At 35.4% G+C, this 22,264-nt stretch overlaps 1 protein-coding gene across 2 annotated transcripts in view; it reads left to right on the forward strand.

Moving 5' to 3' along the window:
- LOC149572978 (uncharacterized) overlaps positions 1–22,264 on the forward strand; it is an 87,292-nt gene that overhangs the window by 23,564 nt on the left and 41,464 nt on the right. For both annotated transcript variants that reach the window (XM_089814109.1, XM_089814110.1), the window contains exons 3-5: positions 10,170–10,299; positions 10,415–10,503; positions 18,546–18,790. In XM_089814109.1, the coding sequence (XP_089670235.1) occupies positions 10,170–10,299; positions 10,415–10,503; positions 18,546–18,790 (464 nt within the window). The remainder of the gene's footprint in view (positions 1–10,169; positions 10,300–10,414; positions 10,504–18,545; positions 18,791–22,264) is intronic.

Below are 22,264 nucleotides of genomic sequence, written 5' to 3' on the forward strand. Positions count from 1 at the left end.
TCTCAGACTCATGAAAGTGTGGAAGAGTGGAGGTGAGGGTGGATAGCCACCAAATCCATCTGACTGTCCTTCCGAAGTCTTTTTGCCCATTCAACAAAAAAAAGAAATAACCTGCTCTTCCAACCTGCGACAGCTGTAGATACCAAAATTAAAAAATGAAAGGTGAGGGTGTAGTTGTGTCATGTATGCTAGACAAATTCTAGAGGGAGCTATACAAGGGTAATACACATTTCTTGGGTGTTACATGCTGTGGAGTTAAAACTTGTCCAGAAATAAAGGAAGATGAGAATTTAGAAGCTTATAGATTGAATATGGAGGTGGAAATGAGGGCTGAAGTTGTGACAATACTGACACATTCTTTTGTAAGTGGACAATCATCTATGTCTATGACATCTATGATTGGTAGTGCTACCAGTGATAGTGCCGCAAGAGGAGAGAAAAGATAGTGTTGGTGAGAGGGTAGGGACAATTGCAGATATGTTTAATGTATAGACAGTGGATGCAACATAATCTTCCATTGTCAATTTTTTTTTATGCACATGCACATGCACATGCCATCCCATTTCATTTGTCTTGTTCTTCTCGTTTCAACTAAATGATCAAAAGATGTTACCTCTATTGGTCCCTCTATCGCACCCCTTGGAGATCATAAACTTCACACTATCCTCTTAAACAAGAATTATTCTAAGGTTAATTTGCTAATGGAGGACATGAGGCAAATATGGCACAGGACATGTTGTTCTTTGTGATGGATAGGTGGACCCCTGTTGTACATCAGCCATTCATCAATATCATAGTCACATGTCTAACTGGTTCTTATTTCTTAGAGCCATGGATTGTTCAAGGAATTGTAAGGATGGAGGCTTCTAGGTTAGCATTTTGACAGAGGCCACAAAGGAGGTTGCTGTCCCAAGTGTGGTACAGGTGTTATCAATTCAATATGTGTGCACAAATTGGACTCCATGTTGTGTTCATGCATTGAACAATACATTTATAGACACATGGAAATAGAGATGTTCAAATGTTAATTTGCATCCGCCACACTTCGCTCTCTCCAAGATTTTTTCAGAGGAGCTCCTCAAACCCGTTGAACAAGATACACCAACTACTTCATTTTGATAGAGAGAATGCTTGACCCTCATGAGCCTCTACAATATAGATAGATAGATAGATAAATAGATAAAATTTTAACGTCCACGAGGCTAAAAATAGCCTATGGGACAGCAAGACAACTCAAGCAGACTTAAGTAACAATGTTCTTTGCTTGTGTAGGATGATGATGAGTCCACCCAATTGCTCAATGTACTCTTCATTGAATAGGTTATGCCAAGAACTGTCACATATAGTGTCCGCAAATTTATCTCTACTACTCTTGTAGGCTTCACATTCTAAAATAAAGTGCTGTTCAGTTTCCACTTTCCCAGAATTGCAGAATCTGCAAATTCTTTCTTCCCAAGCCTCCTTTGGCCTCTTCCAACGTCCGGTCTCACAACGAAGTTGGTGAGAGTTGGTTCTTAGCTGAGCAATTCAAGATCTAATGAAGAAAGAACTATGAAACAAAGGATCTTTTATGATGATGTTTAATGCAATGTGAGGTAAGGTATTGCTAATTCTGTTAATCATTAAATTTCCGATTTTTATATTTTAATTTTATTGTACAATGTTTTGACTTTTGAAGTTTCTCACTTGACAATCAATTATTTGGAATTTTTTGTTTGTATATTGCAGATATGTTTGCTCTTTCATCAGACTTCTTGTAGATGTCATTAGATATGCTGATTTGAACTATCCTATTCTTGGAAAGAGATATGAGAGGTTTGACAAGATGCTTGGAAGGATAAAGCAAACAATTTTGGCCCAGGATGGTACTTTGGGATTATATGAGCAATATATTAAGCCCATTGTGATGCAAAGGTGGAACACAATGAACAATAGTATTCATATGAAAATTTTTGCTCTAAATCCCATATGGTATGCACTAAAGGCTAGAAGATTGCCTCTAGATGATGGAGAGGAAAAAGAAGGGCCAATAAGGGCTTTTTAAAAGATGTTTTTTAGATGGTGGTCTTTAATATTGCATAGAAAATGGCTTGCCTTCACAAATGTTTGTGTTAGAACATTTAGTGAACTAGAGGCAAAGATAGATGGAACTATATTAGCCCAAGTTGTCCCTATTGGATGGTGAACATGGGATGGTAAGGTTACACCATAATTGAAGATGCTTGACATTTGCCTTCTTTTACAAGTTGGCAATTCCTCTATCACAAAGATGAATTGGTCCATGAATGATTTGATCCACTCCATCAAGAGGAATAAAATTATGGTTAGATGAGTGAAGAAGCTAGTGGCCATGCATGGTGCTCTTTTTCTTTAGAAATAGTAGAGTCGAGAGTATTGACATGCTCTATCTTCATGGCTAGATGTTGATCTTGAAGGTGCTGCTCATGTAGATGGGGAGGCATCAAATGGATTTGGTTATTTTGGTCGGATGGGGTAGACCCTCACAGTACAGAGGACTTAGATTATTCCAATTTTGATGCAGCAGTGACATATTCAGGACAATAGTACACTTAAAAAAAAACATATCATAGTTGAAAGTGTAACTTGTAGCCTTTGGGCATTTTGTTCTATCTTGTATGATATATTTAATATGACATGCATATTGACAATGATTTTGAAAGAGTTTTGCTAGTTTGTTTGATGTTGACTCTCATGTGAACATTAAATTTCCTCAAATTTTTCTCTAGCCGTCCACTATCGTCTCCAAAAATGGCTCCACAAATTGAGGATTCTGAAACGAGTTGTCCTTTCCCATGTAGTCCTTGTTTGGGAAACTGGGGTTAACCTAAGTAATATATTCTTTTTTATCCATTGCACCATTCTTGGAAACTCCACCTTTCTTGGAGAGTGCCAATTTTTTTGGAAGGAAATTCTTACAACGACAAGTTCTTGGAGCCAAGATGTGCACAAGGATACTCTTCGTGTGCACATCCGACATTCGAAGGGCACTTCACAATTTTTAGAGAAGTTCATGATCATGAGAGAGTGCCAATTCTCATACTCACTTATATCCTATGTAGTTGAGGTATTTTAGTGGTGTGGTTAGAATTCACATTTTGGGCTATTTCAATACTTTTAATCTAAGTCACAAGATTCGGCGAATATCAAGCTTGATATTCGGATATTGCCGAATGTAAAACTTGCCACAAAAATTCGTTAAAATCTGCTAATGATTCGGCTGCTAAAGACGACTTCCTATTAAGAGTCGAATAAGTTTAAAAATTTTCGTTTGCAGAGTTTAGAGGGTTTTGTTGAGCAGAAAAATCTATAAAATGCTGCTCGAATGCTGAAAGAATCCCCCCTGCGAATGAGCAAAGTTTTCCTGAGACGTTCGTGGCTCTGAGCAAAGTTTGTTGCAGCAGATTCTGCAATGTTCGTCTCTCTCCCACGCCATTTTCCCTCTCGGCTTGTGCTGCCCTCACCTTGTGACGCTTGCGTGAAGCTGAAGCGGCAATGCCTGCAACTATTTTTCCATTTGTGCGACTTTGTTCTGTTGTTGATTTTGTGCGACTTTTTTTCCATTGGAGAAGACATTGATGCTATCTCTATTCATCGTTTTTGAACCTCTTGGAGAAGACATTGATGCTATCTCTATTCCTGGTTTGAACTTTGTATTACATATTACAAGGTTATAATTTGTATTTTGTAATAGTTTATTCAATAGGTTATAGTTTGTAATTGTGATAGGTTATTCAATTTGATTTATTTTTTAATAGTTTGTATTTTCTAATAGAGTTTTAACTTTTCATACGGTTATTAATTTTATATTTTGTTTTGTTTTTTTATATAGGTTTTACATATAATTTGTATATAAATTTTTTACATAATATAATTTGTATAAATTTTTTATTTCAATTTATATAGTTTTTTGACACTTGTAATCAATTTAAATTTTTTTATAGTTTTTAACTTCTTTGTAATCTATTTTGTAATAATTAATTTAGTATTTGATTTATTTTTTAAAATTGTTTTAAAACAGTGATATACTGATGATGATGGTACACCATCTGAGCCAAGTGCTCTTGATGACTTCAAGCTTTCTTGAAGCTATGAAGTCTTGACTTTTGATTGTACCTTCGCAACAAAATAATATCTTTGCTATTGTGATTTGACATGTTTCTTATGTTTTGTACTTAATAAATATCTCATCAAGCTTATGGAGTTGTGGGATCTATTTAGCAATTTTGACTATTTTGATAATTGATAATATATATTAAATACATCTAGAAAATAATTAAAATTGTATAAGGCGAATTTATTTCGATTTTTTTCCCAAATTTTTACTCTTCCCGAACTTCATTCGAATTTTATAGTTGCCGAACTCGAATTCGAATTCGAACCTTGTGACTTAGCTTTTAATTAATTTGCTGTTTGTGCACAAAATAATTAAATCATTAAATGGTTAAATATCAAAGTTGTTTAAAATATTAAATGACAACTTATGTGAAATTATGTAATAACATGTTATAAATGTGCAAATAAGGTGTCACTAGGCTGAAGGTACTGAAAAATAGTTAAGGAAAATTGCTTCTTTAAAAAACAACAATGAGAAAACAAGTACTTTATTGAATATCTTAAGAGGAGGTTGAGTTTCCAAAAAATGGTTTACTGCTATTCATTTCTTTTGCTTTGGTAAAAGAATGCGAGTTCTCCCTATTTGTTTAAAGACAAAAACACTTTAGGGGATTCCTTTTTGGGGTTACAATCCTCTTAATTGGTTGAGCGATTTCATCTAGAAATTACCATTGTTTTGAATGCCGAGTATTTTCCAATTTGTTTTTGATATTGGATATTTTTAATGTGTTTTAGAAGGTTTTGATATGCCAGTTTAATCATGTTTACCATCCTAGTTGTTGCCTGAATTTCAGAGTGATTTTTGGAGCTTTTGAGTGTGTTGCAATTCCTTATTTCATGCCAAATTGTTTGCTGCAGCAATGATTAGAGTCATTTGGGAGAGATGTATTGCATTTTGGACTATAAGTGTTGTTATTTTACAATTAAATGGTGGTTTCACAATAGTTTGGTCTCTAAATGTATCAAGTATGGTGTTGTAGCGTCATAAATTGTAGCCTATAATCAGGGTGTCAAATTTCACATTATTCTACTAGCTGTTTTAGTAGAGCTCCCATTCCTCTACACATTATAGGACTTTTTATTGATTTAAATTAATATTAAACTAATATTTTGAGTCCTTCCACATTAATACATCAACACTTTATTATTTGTGCCCTTAATTCTAGATGTGTTTTTTATCTTTTATTATTTTAATTTATCAAAATCCTACCCCATTTAAAAGTTCAGGAGACATTTCCTAATCTAAACATACACAGTTATCCTCATAAAATGCATTTAGGGCATGTAGATCCTATTATCTTGCATCCCTGAAAATCTAGGCTAATTTAGTTGGGTTTTTTCCACTTGGGGTGACCTGGATCTTTGCCTTTTTCTTGAAATTTTAGTATCATAATGCGGTGCTCTTACTCTTTCCAATAAACTTGTGGATGTGAAAATATAATAAAAAGGTGTTTTCACTTGCATATCACAATGAGGCCCCCCTCTCAATTCTCTTCAACACATCTCATTATCACAACAATATCCTACCTCATTAAAAAGTTTAAAACACAACATTTTAATCTAATATCATTCTTTTCCACAGAAATGCAAGTGGGGCATGCATATTTAGGCTGATTTAGTTGGGTCTGTTTCACTTGGGTGACCTAGATCCATGCTTTTTTCTTGAAATTTTAGTATAATAATGTGGTGTTCTTACTCTTTACAAAAAAATCCTCGATGTAAAAATATAATAAAAGGCAATTCACTTTGAGATCACTACTAGACCCCCCTCTCAATTCTCTTCAGCACATCTCATTATCACAATACTTCAAGAACAATTCCAACTCTTCAGTGAAATTATTGCTTTCCATAGTTTTCTTGAAGTGAGAATGAAACTCCTCTGATTTCTCTTCTCCATGTTTCGAAACTCAATTTGTATAATCAACATAACTTTTCCCCCATTTCAATTTTAAAAGAAAAGTTTATGCAATTTTATTTTAAAAAGTTCCATACAAGGGTAGTCACCACCGTAGAAAGATGGGACCCCAGTACAATTCCTTTAGTTTCCTCATAAATGACGTACTCCCAGTACAATTCCTTTAGTTTCCTCATAAATGACGTACTTGTAAAAGAAAAAAGTTGATTTCAAGCAAAGCTCCATTAAAGCAGCATTTCGATCATTAATACATATTTTAACTATACATGTCCATTAATCGATCTTGATTCTTCTTGAATAATGCTCTAACATAACTGTTGTGTCTTGTCTTCTATTGATTTGAATTAAGCTGGTAGTATAGAGGACAATACACTAGTTGCAGAATTTAATTTATTTGAAGTAGCAATTGAACAAAACTCAAACAACACGAGATTGACCATGGTTGACTAGCTGATATTGTAGATTTTTGTTTTAATCTAGGGATTATACAAAATTGGCAAACTCTATAGGAGATGCAACTGTCTTTTACTTTAATTACCTTGCATAGCTTTCATATGGGAAAGTCAAAGCTAATTAAATGTAGCAATTAAGGCTCTTGGTGATAATTGGAGGATTATTACACTTGGTAATGACTTGTCTATTCTTTTGAAGTTGAAATGAACTACTAGGCAAGGAAAACAACTTTGTTAGACAAATGAAAAAGTTTGTTGGAGTTATTTAATTTGGTAACCCCTCTTTGTACAAGTCATAATTCCTAGCTTGTTGCTCAAAATCGAAGTTAATGTATGCACTGAAAATCTTGGCCCATGAACTTATGAATTTTGGTTGGACTTTCACACTTGAAAAGCTTATCAACTTTCAAACAAAAAACCCCCCATCTACACGAGAGCATCGTAAGAGACATACCAAATAATTAACAACCAAATAAAAACAACACAGGAATTAACCCACTTAAGGGCTAGCTAGGAGCTCTTTGGTCACTTTAGGGCTGGGGGAATGAAGCCCCCAATTCTTTTGTCCGGCAAGAAGTTTAGTTTGCATTCATTGTAGTAGGACTTGTCTTCACTACTCATTTGAGGAGCCTCTTCTTGAGCCTTTAACTTTGACTCCAATTTTGCATCATCTTCTAGCCTCCACTTTACCCATTCTCTCATGGCTTTAATCTCTTGGTCCAAAAAATGCATTCCATGACTGAGAGTTTGAGAGCGTACCCACCCTATCATGCTTTCTTGAACCTTTTGTGCTTCTCTCTCAATGAATCACCAAACAAATGGGGTGATTTTTGTACTTGGGATTTATTTAATCACTGTTTCCTTGCCACCTAAAAACAAACCCCACCCTAGAATTGAAATTTCAAGAATTTCATCCATGCCAAGGAGGGCTTGGGCTGGGACAATTTGCTGCATGATAAATCCAACTCTTTCTTTTGTTTGCCCAAGCTGCAGCCCCCATTCCATGATCATCGACTAGATGTCTTTGTTGGTTGTGTGCCTGTTTTCCACTTGAAAGAACATTTCTCCAAGCAGAAGATCAATTACATCTATGAGCCTCTTATGCCTAAACTCAAACATCTGGTCCACCCTAATCTTCTTTGCCACTCTATAGAAGAGGTGTTGTTGTTTGTCACAGGTGAGAGTGAAAGATGATTCTATGAGAGCTTATCTCTTCACTGCTGTAAATCTAAACTGCGAGGGCTTTTCCTTTCAGTACAATCTATTTGTGATGAAGGGTGTTAAGGTTGTGGCTTCAGTCAGATTGATTTTACCATGAGATAGATTGTTGATGGTAAATCATCATTTAGATAAATATCTTATATATATAATATTAATATATATTATATCTAATATTATATATATATGTAATTTATATTATTAATATATTAATATATATATTAACTAGTGATGATTAACCATAGAGATATGTCTCTTCATGAGACATGTTTCCTCTCATATTTAATAAGCCTTCAATTTGCATTTGGAAAACAATCAATTCAATGGCAATTGTTAGTACATTTGCAGCAATCCTAGAAAAACAACAAAGGGTGGCATAACTAGTCTTGAGAAAGATCCATCCCAGCTTGCATTTAATGTTTTATGCGGCACACATCACAACAAGAATAAAAATGTCGTACATTTTAAAGTTAGCTCCAAGGATTTAGTTACCAGCCTCATGTGAATTTAGATCTTTAAAATTATCAATAACTACTTCATTCAAAATTCAAACCTAGCGCCCAGTTAGACATCCAATCAGCTTCAATGTTTCCCATTCTTTTAATGTGTGAAATATTAAAATCCTCTAAAAAGGTGAGCTCCTGACTAATGTTGGAGATGTAGTTTTGTAGATGCCACACTTCCAATATAGCATTGATGATAATGAGGGAGTCCCCCCTTCCACATGTAGTTTAGACACCCCTAACTTTTTAGAGGCCCTTATTGCTAGTAAGGCAGCCTTTACTTTAGCAACATTACTGCCTGTAATCTTTTGCCACCTAATGCAATAAGGTCCCATTAGCATCTTTGATGATAAACTTTGCACTTGAGGGATTGGATTTCCTTTCGAAGCCCCATCAAATTTACATTTCCACCATCCTTCTTGTGGCTTTAGCCAAATAATAGGATCCCAGGACCACAAGTGAGATTCACCAAACCAGACCCATTCATGGGTTGGAAAAAAGGGTCTGTGGTAATCTAGTGTGAATTGAATTGTGTTTGATGTGTAGCACTGGGATCATCAGCCTAACACTATGCCTCATGACTCACCTTCACACCAACTTGGCTACTCACCCATCCTTATTTTATATATTAGAGTTTTTCTCTTAAGGTGTTTGTTTCCTTGAAAAGGCCTGCGATACTTGTTCTAGTTTTATGAATATAAATGTGTTTCCAGCTATTTTACAAGCATTGTGTTCTTCTTTCACACGTTATTGCTTCTGTTTGATGATTGTTTGCAGATAAGAGCTTGACAAGATGGTTAGGTAATTAAAATGTTAAATATAATAACAACTGGTTTGTTTAGTTAGGTGAACTAGTGGCAAGAACTATTCACTGTGTCAATGTCTAAACTATTTCTCATTTTCTATAGTTGTCAGTTTGGAATTTTGCAGGCGTTATTTTAAATGAAGTAAAATCCATAATCTATTTTCATGATTTTCATCTTGACAATGATGATCAATTTGATCTGCAAACTATTTATAAAACTTGCTAATTTGTTTTCTTCATCTTCTTTATTGTCAATTCTAGCTTGAGTTCTTCTGATCACAATCATATATATTATCTGCAGTCTCCAAATTAATTTCTTTGTAGTTGGCCATGCTATATTGTATAAGTGTTTATTTTGTAAATTTATACCTTTATTTGAGTGTACATTCCATTTTTGATATTGTCAGATTTTCTGGGTCCAAGTGAGTTTCACTGAGTGATTAGTTTAACAGACTTGATTCATGAATTGTGGACAATATATTATTCAGAATTCGAGAGTATTAGTACTCTTTAAAAACAATGAGAGAAAGTTACAGCCATGGCCAGAGGAAGCATATATACTATACATTCCAAGCTGAGAACATTGAAGCTCATATTCAAACAAGTTAAAGATGTTATCAATAGCAAAGTATGGTGACATGAGAATGAGAGCTGCAAACCTCAAATGCATCATTAATCTATTTCTACTTGGAACGGGGCTCTAGCCTTTGTATTATTCTGGAACTACATAGTTGGAAGTCATAATGGCACAATTGTCTGTTCCATTTTCGCTATTTTAATTGTGTTAACTACCGATAGTTGCATTGTCTATAATGTCTTAACTGCTTCACATTCTTAGACTACAATGGCACAATGGTCCTAAAGTTCTTCCACTATCTTAAACTGGCAGTATTTAATGGGATTTGCAGTCTGTTATATCTGAACTTTTCTTTGATTTACCTAGTTAGTTTCTGGTTGAGAGAAAAGATATAAAAGTGGTGTATGATTGTTAAGTGGTCATTATAGCAAATTATAAATCCTGAGTAGTCTGTAATCATTCTATTTTGCTATCGATGACAAAAATTAAAATCTGGTTAATAATCATTAATTTGTTAGTATGATGAACTTCTAATTTCTAATGTAAATTATAAACTTGGATGCAGCTTGTTCCCAAAGGAAAATGGTACTGTCCAAATTGTCGCTGCGCAATATGTGGGCGCAGCGAATTCAATGGTGATCCAGAATGCTTCACAGAATTGACAGTTCTTTTCTGTGACCAATGCGAGTGTCAGTGTAAGATTATGCCCACGATCTCTGTACTCTGTGATCTCCTCTTGAATTGTGCTTTTCTTGTGTCTATACATTTCATTTAGACTATTCTTTCTGATAATTATAACTTTCATTGCAGATCATGTGGGATGCTTATACAACCGAGGAATGCCAAAATTAGATTCTTGTCCAAAAGGAAATTGGTTTTGCAGTGAGAGATGTTGTAAGGTAAGTATAACCCTATTTATTTTTTGGAAGAATACATTGTATGTTATATAAAAATTCAATGTATATTACATAGAATATTATAAGAGATCATTCACCTAACAGCATAATTAGACGAATGCAAAGGAAATTGGTTTTGCAGTGAGAGATGTTCTAAGTATGATCCTATTGATTTTTTGGAAGAATACATTGGATGTTATATAAAAATTCAATGTATATTACATAGAATATTATAAGAGATCATTCACCTAACAGCATAATTAGACGAAGGATAGCTAATTTTCCAGGTTTAGCTCCTACATCTAACATATTGACAACGTTTCTATTAACATTCAAGGCATCTCAGTATGTCCAGCTTAGATTTCATTCAATACCAATAGCATTTCAAATGCAAATTTGAAATGTTTGCATATAGAGATGATTTATCTGCACCTCTATTGAACCCTCTTACATTGCCCAAACATCTATGTAATAGATGAGCAAGAAAAGAACAGTTGTATTTTGGAACCAATCCAATGTCCATATTGTTCTTTACCATTGTAATGTCCCCTTTCCTGGACATTAAACATTAATAGGCCAACCCAAATATATATTAAAATTGACTTATGCAGGGCTTAATTTAGAATAATCAAAGTCTTTTTAATATTATAAAAAGGGTTAATAGGAGACAAATTGGCAAGAAGTCAAGGAGATAGAGAAGGGAATCTGAAGTCAGTGTGCGGGTATTAAAAGATGAAGACTTAATTCATTTCGGCATGCTTGGATTGAGATTGATTTTAGCTTTGTTTGAGAAAATGTGGAAGCTTGCAGCTTTCAGTTTTAGAATGTGAGTACAACACCCTTCAAGCTTCTTGGGTGGTTTGGACCCAAACCCTATTCATCTACGTGGTGGATTCACATCAGAGTTCACACTTGGAGCTACAAGTTCATTTTAATGTGTTTTCCAATAGGACTTTTGTTGTTGTTTTTGTATTGGTATTTGGTGGCTCATTTGCATAAATTTTTTTTTTAGGCAAAGTGGGCCAAGCCACATATATATTAGTGAGAGTTGAACTTAAGACTTCCTATATGGAGGGCACCCCAATTCACCATTAGACCATGGGTGGGCGCTCAAAAACTTTTCAGGCAAAGTCCACATCTATACCCCGGGCCAGCGGAGCAGGTATGTGGCACAAAGGTCTCGTAAAAGGAAACTGGCCCAAAGCCATTCTCCACTACGAAGGGGAATCGAACTTGTGACCTCAAGGAAATAAACCTCAAGGCACAAACCAACTCACCTACAAGTGGTGGCTTAAAACTTTTAGGCAAAGTCCCAACTTATACTTTGGGCCAGCGGAGTAGGTATGTGGCACAAAGCTCCTGTAAGGGAAACTAGCCCAAAACCTTTGTCCACTAGGAAGGGGAATTGAACTTGTGACCTCAAGGAACTAAACCTCAAGGCACAAACCAACTCACCTACATGTGGCGGCTAAACTTTTTAGGCAAAGTCCAGACCTATACCTGGCTAGTGGAGCAAGTACGTGGCACAAAGGTCCCTTAAGGGAAACTGGCACAAAGCCATTCTCCATTACAAAGGGGAATCGAACCTGTGACCTCAAGGAAATAAACCTCAAGGCACAAACGAACTCACTTACAAGTGGCAGCTAAAACTTTTTAGGCAAAGTCCAGACCTATACCCCGGGCCAGCAGAGCAGGTACGTGGCAGAAAGGTCCCATAAGGGAAACTGGCCCAAAGCCATTCTCCACTACAAAGGGGAATCGAACCTGTGACCTTAAGGAAATAAACCTCAAGGCACAAACCAAGTCACCTACAAGTGGCGGCTCTCATTTGCATAAAATTATCTGCCACATGTCTGAAAATTGTTGGTAAGAAAATTGGAGAAAAAATACTTAGTGGGGATATTATAGGGGTATTAGAGCTGTGTATCCTGCCATCCTGCAGGGTTATCAATTTATAGAAATTGAATATTTCAGTTTTGAGATAATTTCTTTATATTGGTGTATAAAAGATAATTTTTATTCTGCTTGGCATAATATTTCATTGGGTCATTCATGGATAATGAATGACAACTTGGCTGTGAGTTTTGAAAAAGTAGAAACTAAGAGTGAGGATTCAATGAGACAACTAAGTTGGAGAAGTGACTCTAGCAGAAGATGATTTTTTTTTTAATACTAGTTGAAAAAAAAATAATAAAAAAAATGTCTTTATGTACTACACAGGTTACAGGTGGTCTTGAAAAAGAAGATCAAGCAACTACCAATGATTTGCAGCCTTCTCATGATCACGTGAAAGATGTTAAATATGGTACAGGTTTGTTGACATGATAGCTTGGAGGTAGCGGTATCTTACAGGGCTGCTTGCATTAACACTCTTCATAAGCATGTCAATAGCCCATGTGACAAAGTTGACCAATCAGCCAATGACGACAACTCCCAATCTTATGTGAGTGTTGACGCTTACCTTGGTTCAGGTTCAACAATCTTTACATTTGGTCTGAATTCTTGTGATGGAGTTGATTCTGAATATAGTGCTGTCCCGATTTCCATTGCACATTTGAGCATGGAAAACAACACGCATGCCATTGATATGTGTGATGACTGTACTTCCCTACCCCATATGCAGTTGATTGCTCTTATACATGTACTAGTTCACATATGTTGGGGAATCAAATGAAGGTAAGTGAAGATAAAATTGTTGCATCTTTATCACGTTTTAATGACATATATGGGATGTTTGGAAAACACCTTTGGAAGGAACAGAACGAGGGGAAACAGAGAGGACTTAGAGAGGAATTTCCACAACTGTTAATAATCCAAGAAGGCCTGAAAACTGTGAAATCAGATTACCTACACCTTCTTTAAGACTACGATCATCTCCTTGACCTTGCATAGATTTACTTAGAAGATCTAAGGAATAAGGAAGCATAAGTAGATGCATGTAATTTTGAGCTCATGAATGCCAAGGCCACCCTAGACTTTACTTTAGTGGCATTTCATGAAGCAAACAATCAAATTGCCAAGTTAAATTATAAAATAAATTTGGCACGCTTTGATTCAATCCAACATTACGATATGATCGTTTAGGAGGTTGTCAGTGATATAGCATGAAGGCAGGTCAGGTTGAGCATGTTTCATCCACATTTAGTGGGCACAATAGTACCATATGGTGAGTCATTGATTGAGGTTGAGGTTATGCATTGTGGCTATATAGTGAGGAGTGCTTGTCACTTTTTGTTTGATCCCCAAGTGAAAGATTTGATGAGGTGTAGGTGTGGATTGACTCAGAGTTGGTATCATTCGTTGTGGGATGGTGGTTTGCCATTTCCACAAGATGGGATTAGAGGCTGCAAGTATTTGAATCAATTGATGATGGGAGATCATTTATAGAGGCAGTGTAGGAGAAAATGTGAAGCAAGGAAATAAACCTATGTTTATCTGGCTATTTGTTGGGGTTTGCTGGTGAAATCCAAAAAGTCGTTGCATGAATATATTTGTTTAAAATTTCTGAGATTCCATTAAGAAACTTGTTACTTCTTTTTCAAAGAGAAGATATTTTTTAAGATGGGTGGAAGGTTGCAAGAAATCCTCTAGTGATCAATGTCATAGTCGTGTATCCTAAAGAGGAAATGTTTTTGAAATTTGTGGATTGTGAGGGACAAGTAAAAGATGGGCAATTTATTGTTGATATCCTCGTCTTTGCCCTTGAGACAATGAGACTTAGAAATGTTGTTCAAGTCATAATGAACAACCCAAAATTGTAGAGCTGCTGGTTTGCTGGTTGAAGAACGATATCAACATATCTTTTTGGACACCTTGTGTGGTCTGCTTAGTCAATCTTATGCTACAAAATATTGGGAATAAAATTAGGTATATCAAAGAGGTGTATGCAAAGGCTGAGGACATCCAAATGTTTATCACGAATTTATCACACAACTCGAGAAATTCTAGATCATTTTCAACATTGGAGCTACTTAAGGTAAGCAAACTTGAAATAGTAATTTAATTTAATTAATTAGTATTTTACTTTTTCAAAATTTTCTAATTTGTTTGCTTCTTGAGATTATGCATCTTTTAATCATTTTGGCTTTAATTTATATTATAGGTTGCGGAGACCTAGTTTGCATATAACACAATTGTCTTGAGATGACTTGTGAAAGTTAAAGTGGCACTTTGTAATATGGTGATCAGCCAAAGTTGGTCAATATGGAGGCAAAGCAACACTGAGAGGGCAACAAGAATAAAGTAATGAATATTAGCTGACTCTTGGGATCCTGTGGAGTATCTCCTTGAATTCATTGAGCTCATTTTCAACATGATACACTATATTGGCATTGATAAGCTTTGCATTGGACACATGTATGATGACATCGATTCAATGCTTGAGAAGATGAAGTTAATCACAAATGCAAAAGAGTCTATACATCTTCTTACCTATATATTGACTTCAAAACACTATAGAAAATAGTTCCTTGATGTGCCAAGAGGGCTTCCACCATATAGAGATTTAGTAGTGTTTGATGGGTACAAGGAAACATTCGAAAGACAATTTTCTGATGATGATATGTGAGATTTGATTTCAGAGGAATTCTTTTGTGAATGCAAAAGGTTTGAGTACTGATGCTCTTCGTCATTGGTCTAAGAAAGATGCTCATAGCTGGAGGTACCTCCATGGCTAAGGTATCCAATTGCTGCAGCCCGTCGCAATCAAATTATGTCACAAGTAAGTTTTATTAATAATTTTAATTTATAGGTTGCTAGTAATTTTGTAAGTTTAACCATTTAATTGTTTATATTGTCTTGCCTTCATAGGTTGCTAGTTCATTTCCATCAGAAAGAAATTGGAGTACATATTCTTTCATCCACTTAGTAAAGCACAATAGATTGCAATACAAAAAGAGCAGAGAACTTAGTTTATGTGCATTCTGGCTTGCCTCTCCTTTTGCACAAGTAGAATGAATACGAAGGAGAGTCAAAGATGTGGGATATTGATCTAGAGCACATGAACTTGGATGCTTCCACTTCTCAGCTTGCAGTTGCTGCATTTGAGGACTTGGGCAGTGAGAATGTTATTGCTGCAGCTGATCCCATTGGCATTGACACTGTTTGTGAATCAACTAAATCCTTATAAGAAGAAAAAGAAGATTTAGATAATCCATTAGATGATTGAATCATTAGTACAGAGTTCCAATTGTTGAAAGCCAAAACAAAAATACTTGAACTCGATATTATCAATTTAGTATTCTGTACTTGATATGATGCTTTGATTACAAGATTATGGTGTTTTTGTTGATTATATGATATTATGTGACATTCCAATCTTAATTCATGTTTCTAGGCTGCGCACACACACAATGTGTGTGTAATTTTTTACATTTTTGTTCGAATGAGATCAAACCCATTTCATAATTTTTCTTTACTGGTGAACCACTTCTTTGAAACTGAACCAGGAACTTAGATAATATTTTATAGATAGCTTAGATTGTTTATTGTGTAGGGTTCAGATAACAGCTTTGAAGTTGTGATAGTGAACAAGACCAGACATTTAGAGCTTTCCTTGAGAGCAATTTCTGAAATGGAGGTTTTAGTTGAGCAAATGAATCTGACCGTATGAATCCCATGCACAAGTTCAATATGCAGATTGGAACCTATCTATTAGGTTTATAATTTCAAATGAAGGGTCAAACATCAAGCACCTGAGTGTGTTTCATAATTGACTTGTAAATGGAGGATTATGGGTTAGGCGAAACACTGTGACACCTTTATAGTCATGTGACCATCAAAAGTCTAGGTTTATGGCTTCACTCCTCAAGTTTAATAATCTCACTTGAAATCTCTAACTCAATGTAACCATGTTTATATAAGGAGCCTGCATGTTTGTATAAGGAGCACAGCCAGATTTGTGTTACAAGAAACTTAGGTAATTTACTAATTTTCATAATTTAATATTTCTAGACTAAAGGGATAAGTTGATCTATGCTATATTTTCAACATTTCAGGGATGTCTTTTTTGGGCGATAACAATACAGGCACGTGCATGTGTGTATATATGTGGATATCCAAATGTTTACAAGTATAACTATACTTGAAATCAAAATTAAACTTTAGACATTCATTAGTTATAACAGTATAGCAGCTGTAAAAATAATATAAACAGTGATAGCTAATTGATCAACGATATGGATATCCAAACCAAGTAACAAAGCCCCTTGTTTGGGATGATCAAGGTTAGAGTCATAAGTAAATCTTATGTACATTATACATAATATTCCATGACATTTTATAAACATGGTCATGAACCTTGTGGCTCAACCTTTTGGTTCCAAGTAAACTGTCATTGCCTCAAAGTTGAGGCAACCTTTTGGAACTATAACGGTATAGATGCAATAAAAAAATTTAAACAGTGATAGCTAATTGAGCAATGAAATGTGTATCCAAACCAAGTAACAAAGACCTTTGTTTGGGTTGGTCAAGCTTAGAATCTTTTAAGTTAATCCATGTACATTATAAGTAATATTTGATGACATGTTATAAACATGGTCATGAACATTGTGGCCTAGGCTCTAAGAAAATTGTCATTGCCTCAAAGCTGAAGCAATCTTTTCGAAGTATAAATTACAAGTTCTTAGAAATTACAAAGAAAGAAGGGCTTGAGAAATAGAGGATAAATCAATTCTCAAGATTACAAGTATAATTTTGTGGGAAATGACAAAGACAAACAAAATTTAAGAGTAAAATAAATGTGGTGCTTAGATGGTGAATAATAATGGCCAAGATTCCACAGTGAATGGCTAAGAGTTTGAAGATTCTATACACGTGATTTCAGATTTTTTTCACGTGATTTAACAGCAGCAGCACTGGCAGATATTTCTCCGACTGATGACTATCATCCACATGGGCATGCTTGGATTGTTATTTTCTCACATGGGGGATGCTTGGATTATGTTTTTACTCACATGGGGGATACTTTGATGTTCTTGAGATTGTTGAATGATTCTCAGACTTTCCTAGCTATCCTTGGGAAGGGAAAACACCCATTTGATGTTCTCGCTCTTTTGTACACTTTCAGGGAGACATCTCAGCATTTTGGAAAAAAATGGGGACAGTTGAGGGATGTCTTCTGTCATTCTGCCATTTCAGAAACATAGATCGGAACAAGGACACCAGTTTTTGAGGGAGAGACGCCCTCACGGAACCCTGAATTTATGTAATCCAAGTTTTCTTAAACATATTCTAAACTTGTTAAATTTCCAAAATTTGCACTTATTTACTTGCTGGATTTTGACTTCTGATATGATGTCAAGTTAGTTTTTTGGGATGCTGTTTCTTTCATTATTTAGAAAATCTGCATAATGTCTGTTTAGCAGTATAAAGTTATAAACTATTAATCATTAATTTTGAAGAAAAACCAAAGAATGAAATAACTAATCTATGCTCTTTCTATTTGGAAATGAATCAAGTGACGACTTGAGATTATTGGAAGATTGGGTCTTGAACTCACAGGTATAGCACTGAACATGCCACTTTGAAATCTACAAAAGGAATTGCTACTCATCTGAACATATGCTACACACATTGCAAAATATCATTCTTATATGTAATCAATGTTTCTATTATTATTCTGGGGACCTCAAACTTGAGAGGACATGTCTAGTAGTTAAAAACATTGAGCTCAAGTTCTCAGTTTATTTTTGAACTAGTAATGAATTCCAAAGGACCCAATTTCTTGTTGATAGTTGCATCTGGCAGGGGCATTCTTGGATGGATCGAATTTGTTCTTTTGCATATGATAGAGTCTAATTGTGAGGCTGACAGTGCCTAAAGTGGGCTGGAATTTGACAGCTTTAGTCTGCGATAATAGATAATTTGCAATTATCTACGAAAATTTCTGATGCATGGACACTTTTTACAATTTGTACCTGCCCCCTTTGATTGCCAAACTTTAGAGGCATTTGGGGTTAATATTGGAAAATATAGAAAGTAAAGAAAGAATATTGTTTTGCATGTATTTACTGGACGGCGTTCTGAAATCCATTTTCTTGCTGTAGCTATTTACGCAGCTTCGGGGTCTTGTTGGAATGGTGAATCCATTAGGCGTTGAAGGTCTCTCTTGGATGTTGCTAAGGTCAAAAGAAGAAGATAATGAAAGCTTTGATCAAATATCAGCTGAAGATACTGCAGAGCATCACAGCAAGCTGTTTGTTGCACTCTCAGTAATGCAAGAGTGTTTTACGCCCATCATTGAGTCTAGGACAAAGAAGGATCTTGTTGAAGAATTGATTTTTAATAGAGGGTGAGTACATTGCTTTGCTATATATATATATTTTTTTGATCATTAGCATTTTGTGCTTTCTGCATAAGGGCTAAAATCTCAGTTCACAGATAAAAGGATCTGCCAATTTCTTTCCCATTCAATGTAGTTTTCATTGTTAACTGATTCAGTTTAGTGCTTTTTATGTTCAACAGTTTCTATTTGATTGTATTATTTCTCTCTTTGCTGGATGTTATGATGAAAAAGCCTCTTTTTAATATCCCAGTGAAAGAAAAAAGAGTCAGTTTACAGTGCATGCATTTAGAGTAATCACATAAGAATAAACGAGAAATGAGTTGAATTTATCATTTTTAATTTGAACATGAATATAGAAACACATCATCATTGGTTTTGTAGCAAACATTAATGGTTTTTGTCTCTACTTGCTGATTCTATTTAAAATCCTGAACATTGTAAAGCATCTAAAACTTATCATTATCAATCAATGGCAACATTATGTGTTTTGTCAGGGCACACCTTTCATACCTGAATCTTGTGTAATTAGAAAGCTCAATACCACATGAATGCTGATTTAATTTAGGAATCCTTATTAAATAGTGATTGGCTTTTTTTTAAGAATAAAATGTTGTATAGCCTGGCAGGTCTTGACTAAGTGCTATTATGCTGAAATGTAAAATAGTTGCTTTGATCATCTATATCTTTTTAATCTAATGTGTTGACCACACAGACCACTTTTCATCTTGCTTGTTATGTATGTTAAATGGTTCTAATTTTTAATCCTGTCTTCTGGCCTGGTAGATTTTCCTCTGGTAACCATAAACTTAGATGCCACAATAGACTGGTATCACTTTTTTTCTTCTAAAAATTCACACGCCCTATGAGTTGGATGTGATATTTCACCAAATTGCAACACTTTATCGTGTGTTTTGGGGATCTGGATTTGGCACTTTGCTTTGGAAGCTTCAGGCTTTTACTATTTGAACTCATTTCATTTCTCACATTTTGGCATTGTTTTAGTCATAGGTAAATGGGCTTGTTAGTTACTGCTGAAAGAGTTTACTTTTTAAAAAATTATTCCTCAGATGCCTTTATACCTTCATTGCTTTACCGAATCATGAAAAATAAGCTTTATTATCATTGAGAAACATTGGGGTTTTCTCACAAACATTTGTCTCTAATTATCACCCCACGAGGAAACCGTTGTTTGTGTAGCTTCTTAACTAAAAATCATCTGAACATGGAGGCATGCCTCCAAGGTTAGGGGGGCTTGTTTTATTTTCTTTCAAGTTTCTAGATGTAGTATGGAGCTCTGTTCTGAGCTGATTTTTTTGGTTTTTCGTAGGTCTGCAACATTAGCACTTCCAACATTCTTTGTCTTCGTGGTTTTCATCAAATCCAAGAACAACTTTAATGAGTGATGATCTTTATGCATTGATAGATCATTCAACATTTTGGTACTTTTACTGAATACTTCGATTTAGCTGGTCTTTTGTCTTCTCCAATTCCTACTTTAAGGAAATGAGTTCAAGTTCTTACTTCTTATAATTCACATCTTGTGCTTTCAGCTGATCTTTGGAACCTTTTCAATTTTCCTAGCCACAATCATCTTTTTGTAATATCCTGGTCCGGATATTTACTGGTTTCTCTATGAACAATATAATCAGCAATATAACTTGGCAAGTAGTTTCCAGCAAGATCGTTAACCAGTAGAAATTCCAAATAGAAATTTTATCAACTTATCTTAAATACAACATTCAAAATTTGGATATAAGCAAAATGGAAGACAATGCTATAATACGATCAGCAAATTTTCCATATGAATTAAACCCATCATTCCACAATAGCATCCAATATGTCGAACATATAACTCGAACTACAAACCAAAAAGGGTAAAAACCAGCAACTCTTAGACTCTCCCTAAATACGTTACCGCATTATACATCAACAATACAATAACCAGCAACTATAAATCCAATCTTAAACACAGTTCTACAGTCAGATTGGAAAACTAAAGAGAAGAACTTGTAAGCACAATTGAGACACCTGAAATGATATCTCCCCTGACAATGGGTTTTTGTCCACTGCCTGCCTGCACGAGGGGCTACGTCCTCACACTGGCTGAAAGCTGAAGCTTTTTGAAAACTCTCAAAAGAGAGAACTGGAAATCTGAATAGTAAATCAAGCATATCCAAAGAAAAGGGTCTCTTCTCCTTTTATTCTCGCAGTTGTGACTCTTCGCCTTACTTTCTAGCCTTCCGTCTTATCTTTCCTTGTCATCTTTTGCCAATTTGGAATATTAATTTGACCTTTAATAAATAAAGTCTTAGCTCTCATAGTCAATTTTAACATTATAAAGATGTTCCCTTTAATATTTCTAATGTCCCCAAAAAGGGACATTACAAATCTCCCCTCCTTGAGATTGCTTGCCCTCAAGCAATTAGTACCAGGATCCCATATGAATCTGCAGTTTACCCTAAAGCCAAAACTGAAAACAATCCCAACCAAACTGTGAAGTAAGGTGCCACTCTGCAAACCACTCGTCAATCGGATCCCTGGATCCCATATTACTCTATGAAGAAACGTTGCACTTGTAAACTATACAACTCTGATCATCACCACATCCAACCTCAAACTGAGAAGAACTACTGTAAAATCCTCGTTTAACCACAGATACATATTGCCAACGCCTGGATCCCAAATCACACCATGTGCATGATCGGTCAGAACAACTTGCCATGTTCTACTAACATATACAGGAAGATCCTCAACCCAACTGAGATCACTAGCACCACTAGGATCACATGCCTGTGGAAACTCAACCATTTGCCAACCAACTTTTGGAAACCTTACTAACCACAGTGAAGTTCCTCCTGGATCCCACAAACAAAAGGGCCATCCACCTTCCCAACTGTCTGCAATATCTTGCTTCTCAGTGCCCATAATGGGTGGTGTGTCCAAGCTGATCAACTGCCACAATGCTGTCCCGCTAATTGAATTCTCTCTCACTATACTGCTCACCATATCTCTATCCAATGCTGATTTGCAATCAGCGTTATGTCCTCCTCTCAAGGCAGCAACCTCTCGGCTGCAACAGGTATCAATCTGAGGCTCCTCTCTATCATCAAATTCGAATAGCGGATTCTCCATTATCCGATCAACACCCATCTCAAAAAGTGAATTACTATGCTTCACCCAATCAACACTATTCATGGTAGAAGTAATAACATCATTGTAGGCTTCAATTTTTTTGTTCATTTGATTTGCATGCAAAGGCAAAAACTGCTGCAATGTCATCTTTCCCATGCAAAAACTCATCATTTGAAGATTCTAAGTTGCTCTTACTTTGAATTGGACCAACCTTATCAAATTGTTTGTCAAGAATAATCTCTAAATCACCAGATAAGCTGCTAGAATAATCCTTACCATTAATTAAAGTGGGTTCTCGCTTATGTTTTCATGATGTTTAGGCTGAACTGTGTATTTCCCGATTCCCTC

The sequence above is a fragment of the Cupressus sempervirens genome, chromosome 2 (genome assembly GCF_028749045.1).
Source record: "Cupressus sempervirens isolate cs-2001-9-10 chromosome 2, ASM2874904v1, whole genome shotgun sequence".
Taxonomy (NCBI): Eukaryota; Viridiplantae; Streptophyta; class Pinopsida; order Cupressales; family Cupressaceae; genus Cupressus; species Cupressus sempervirens.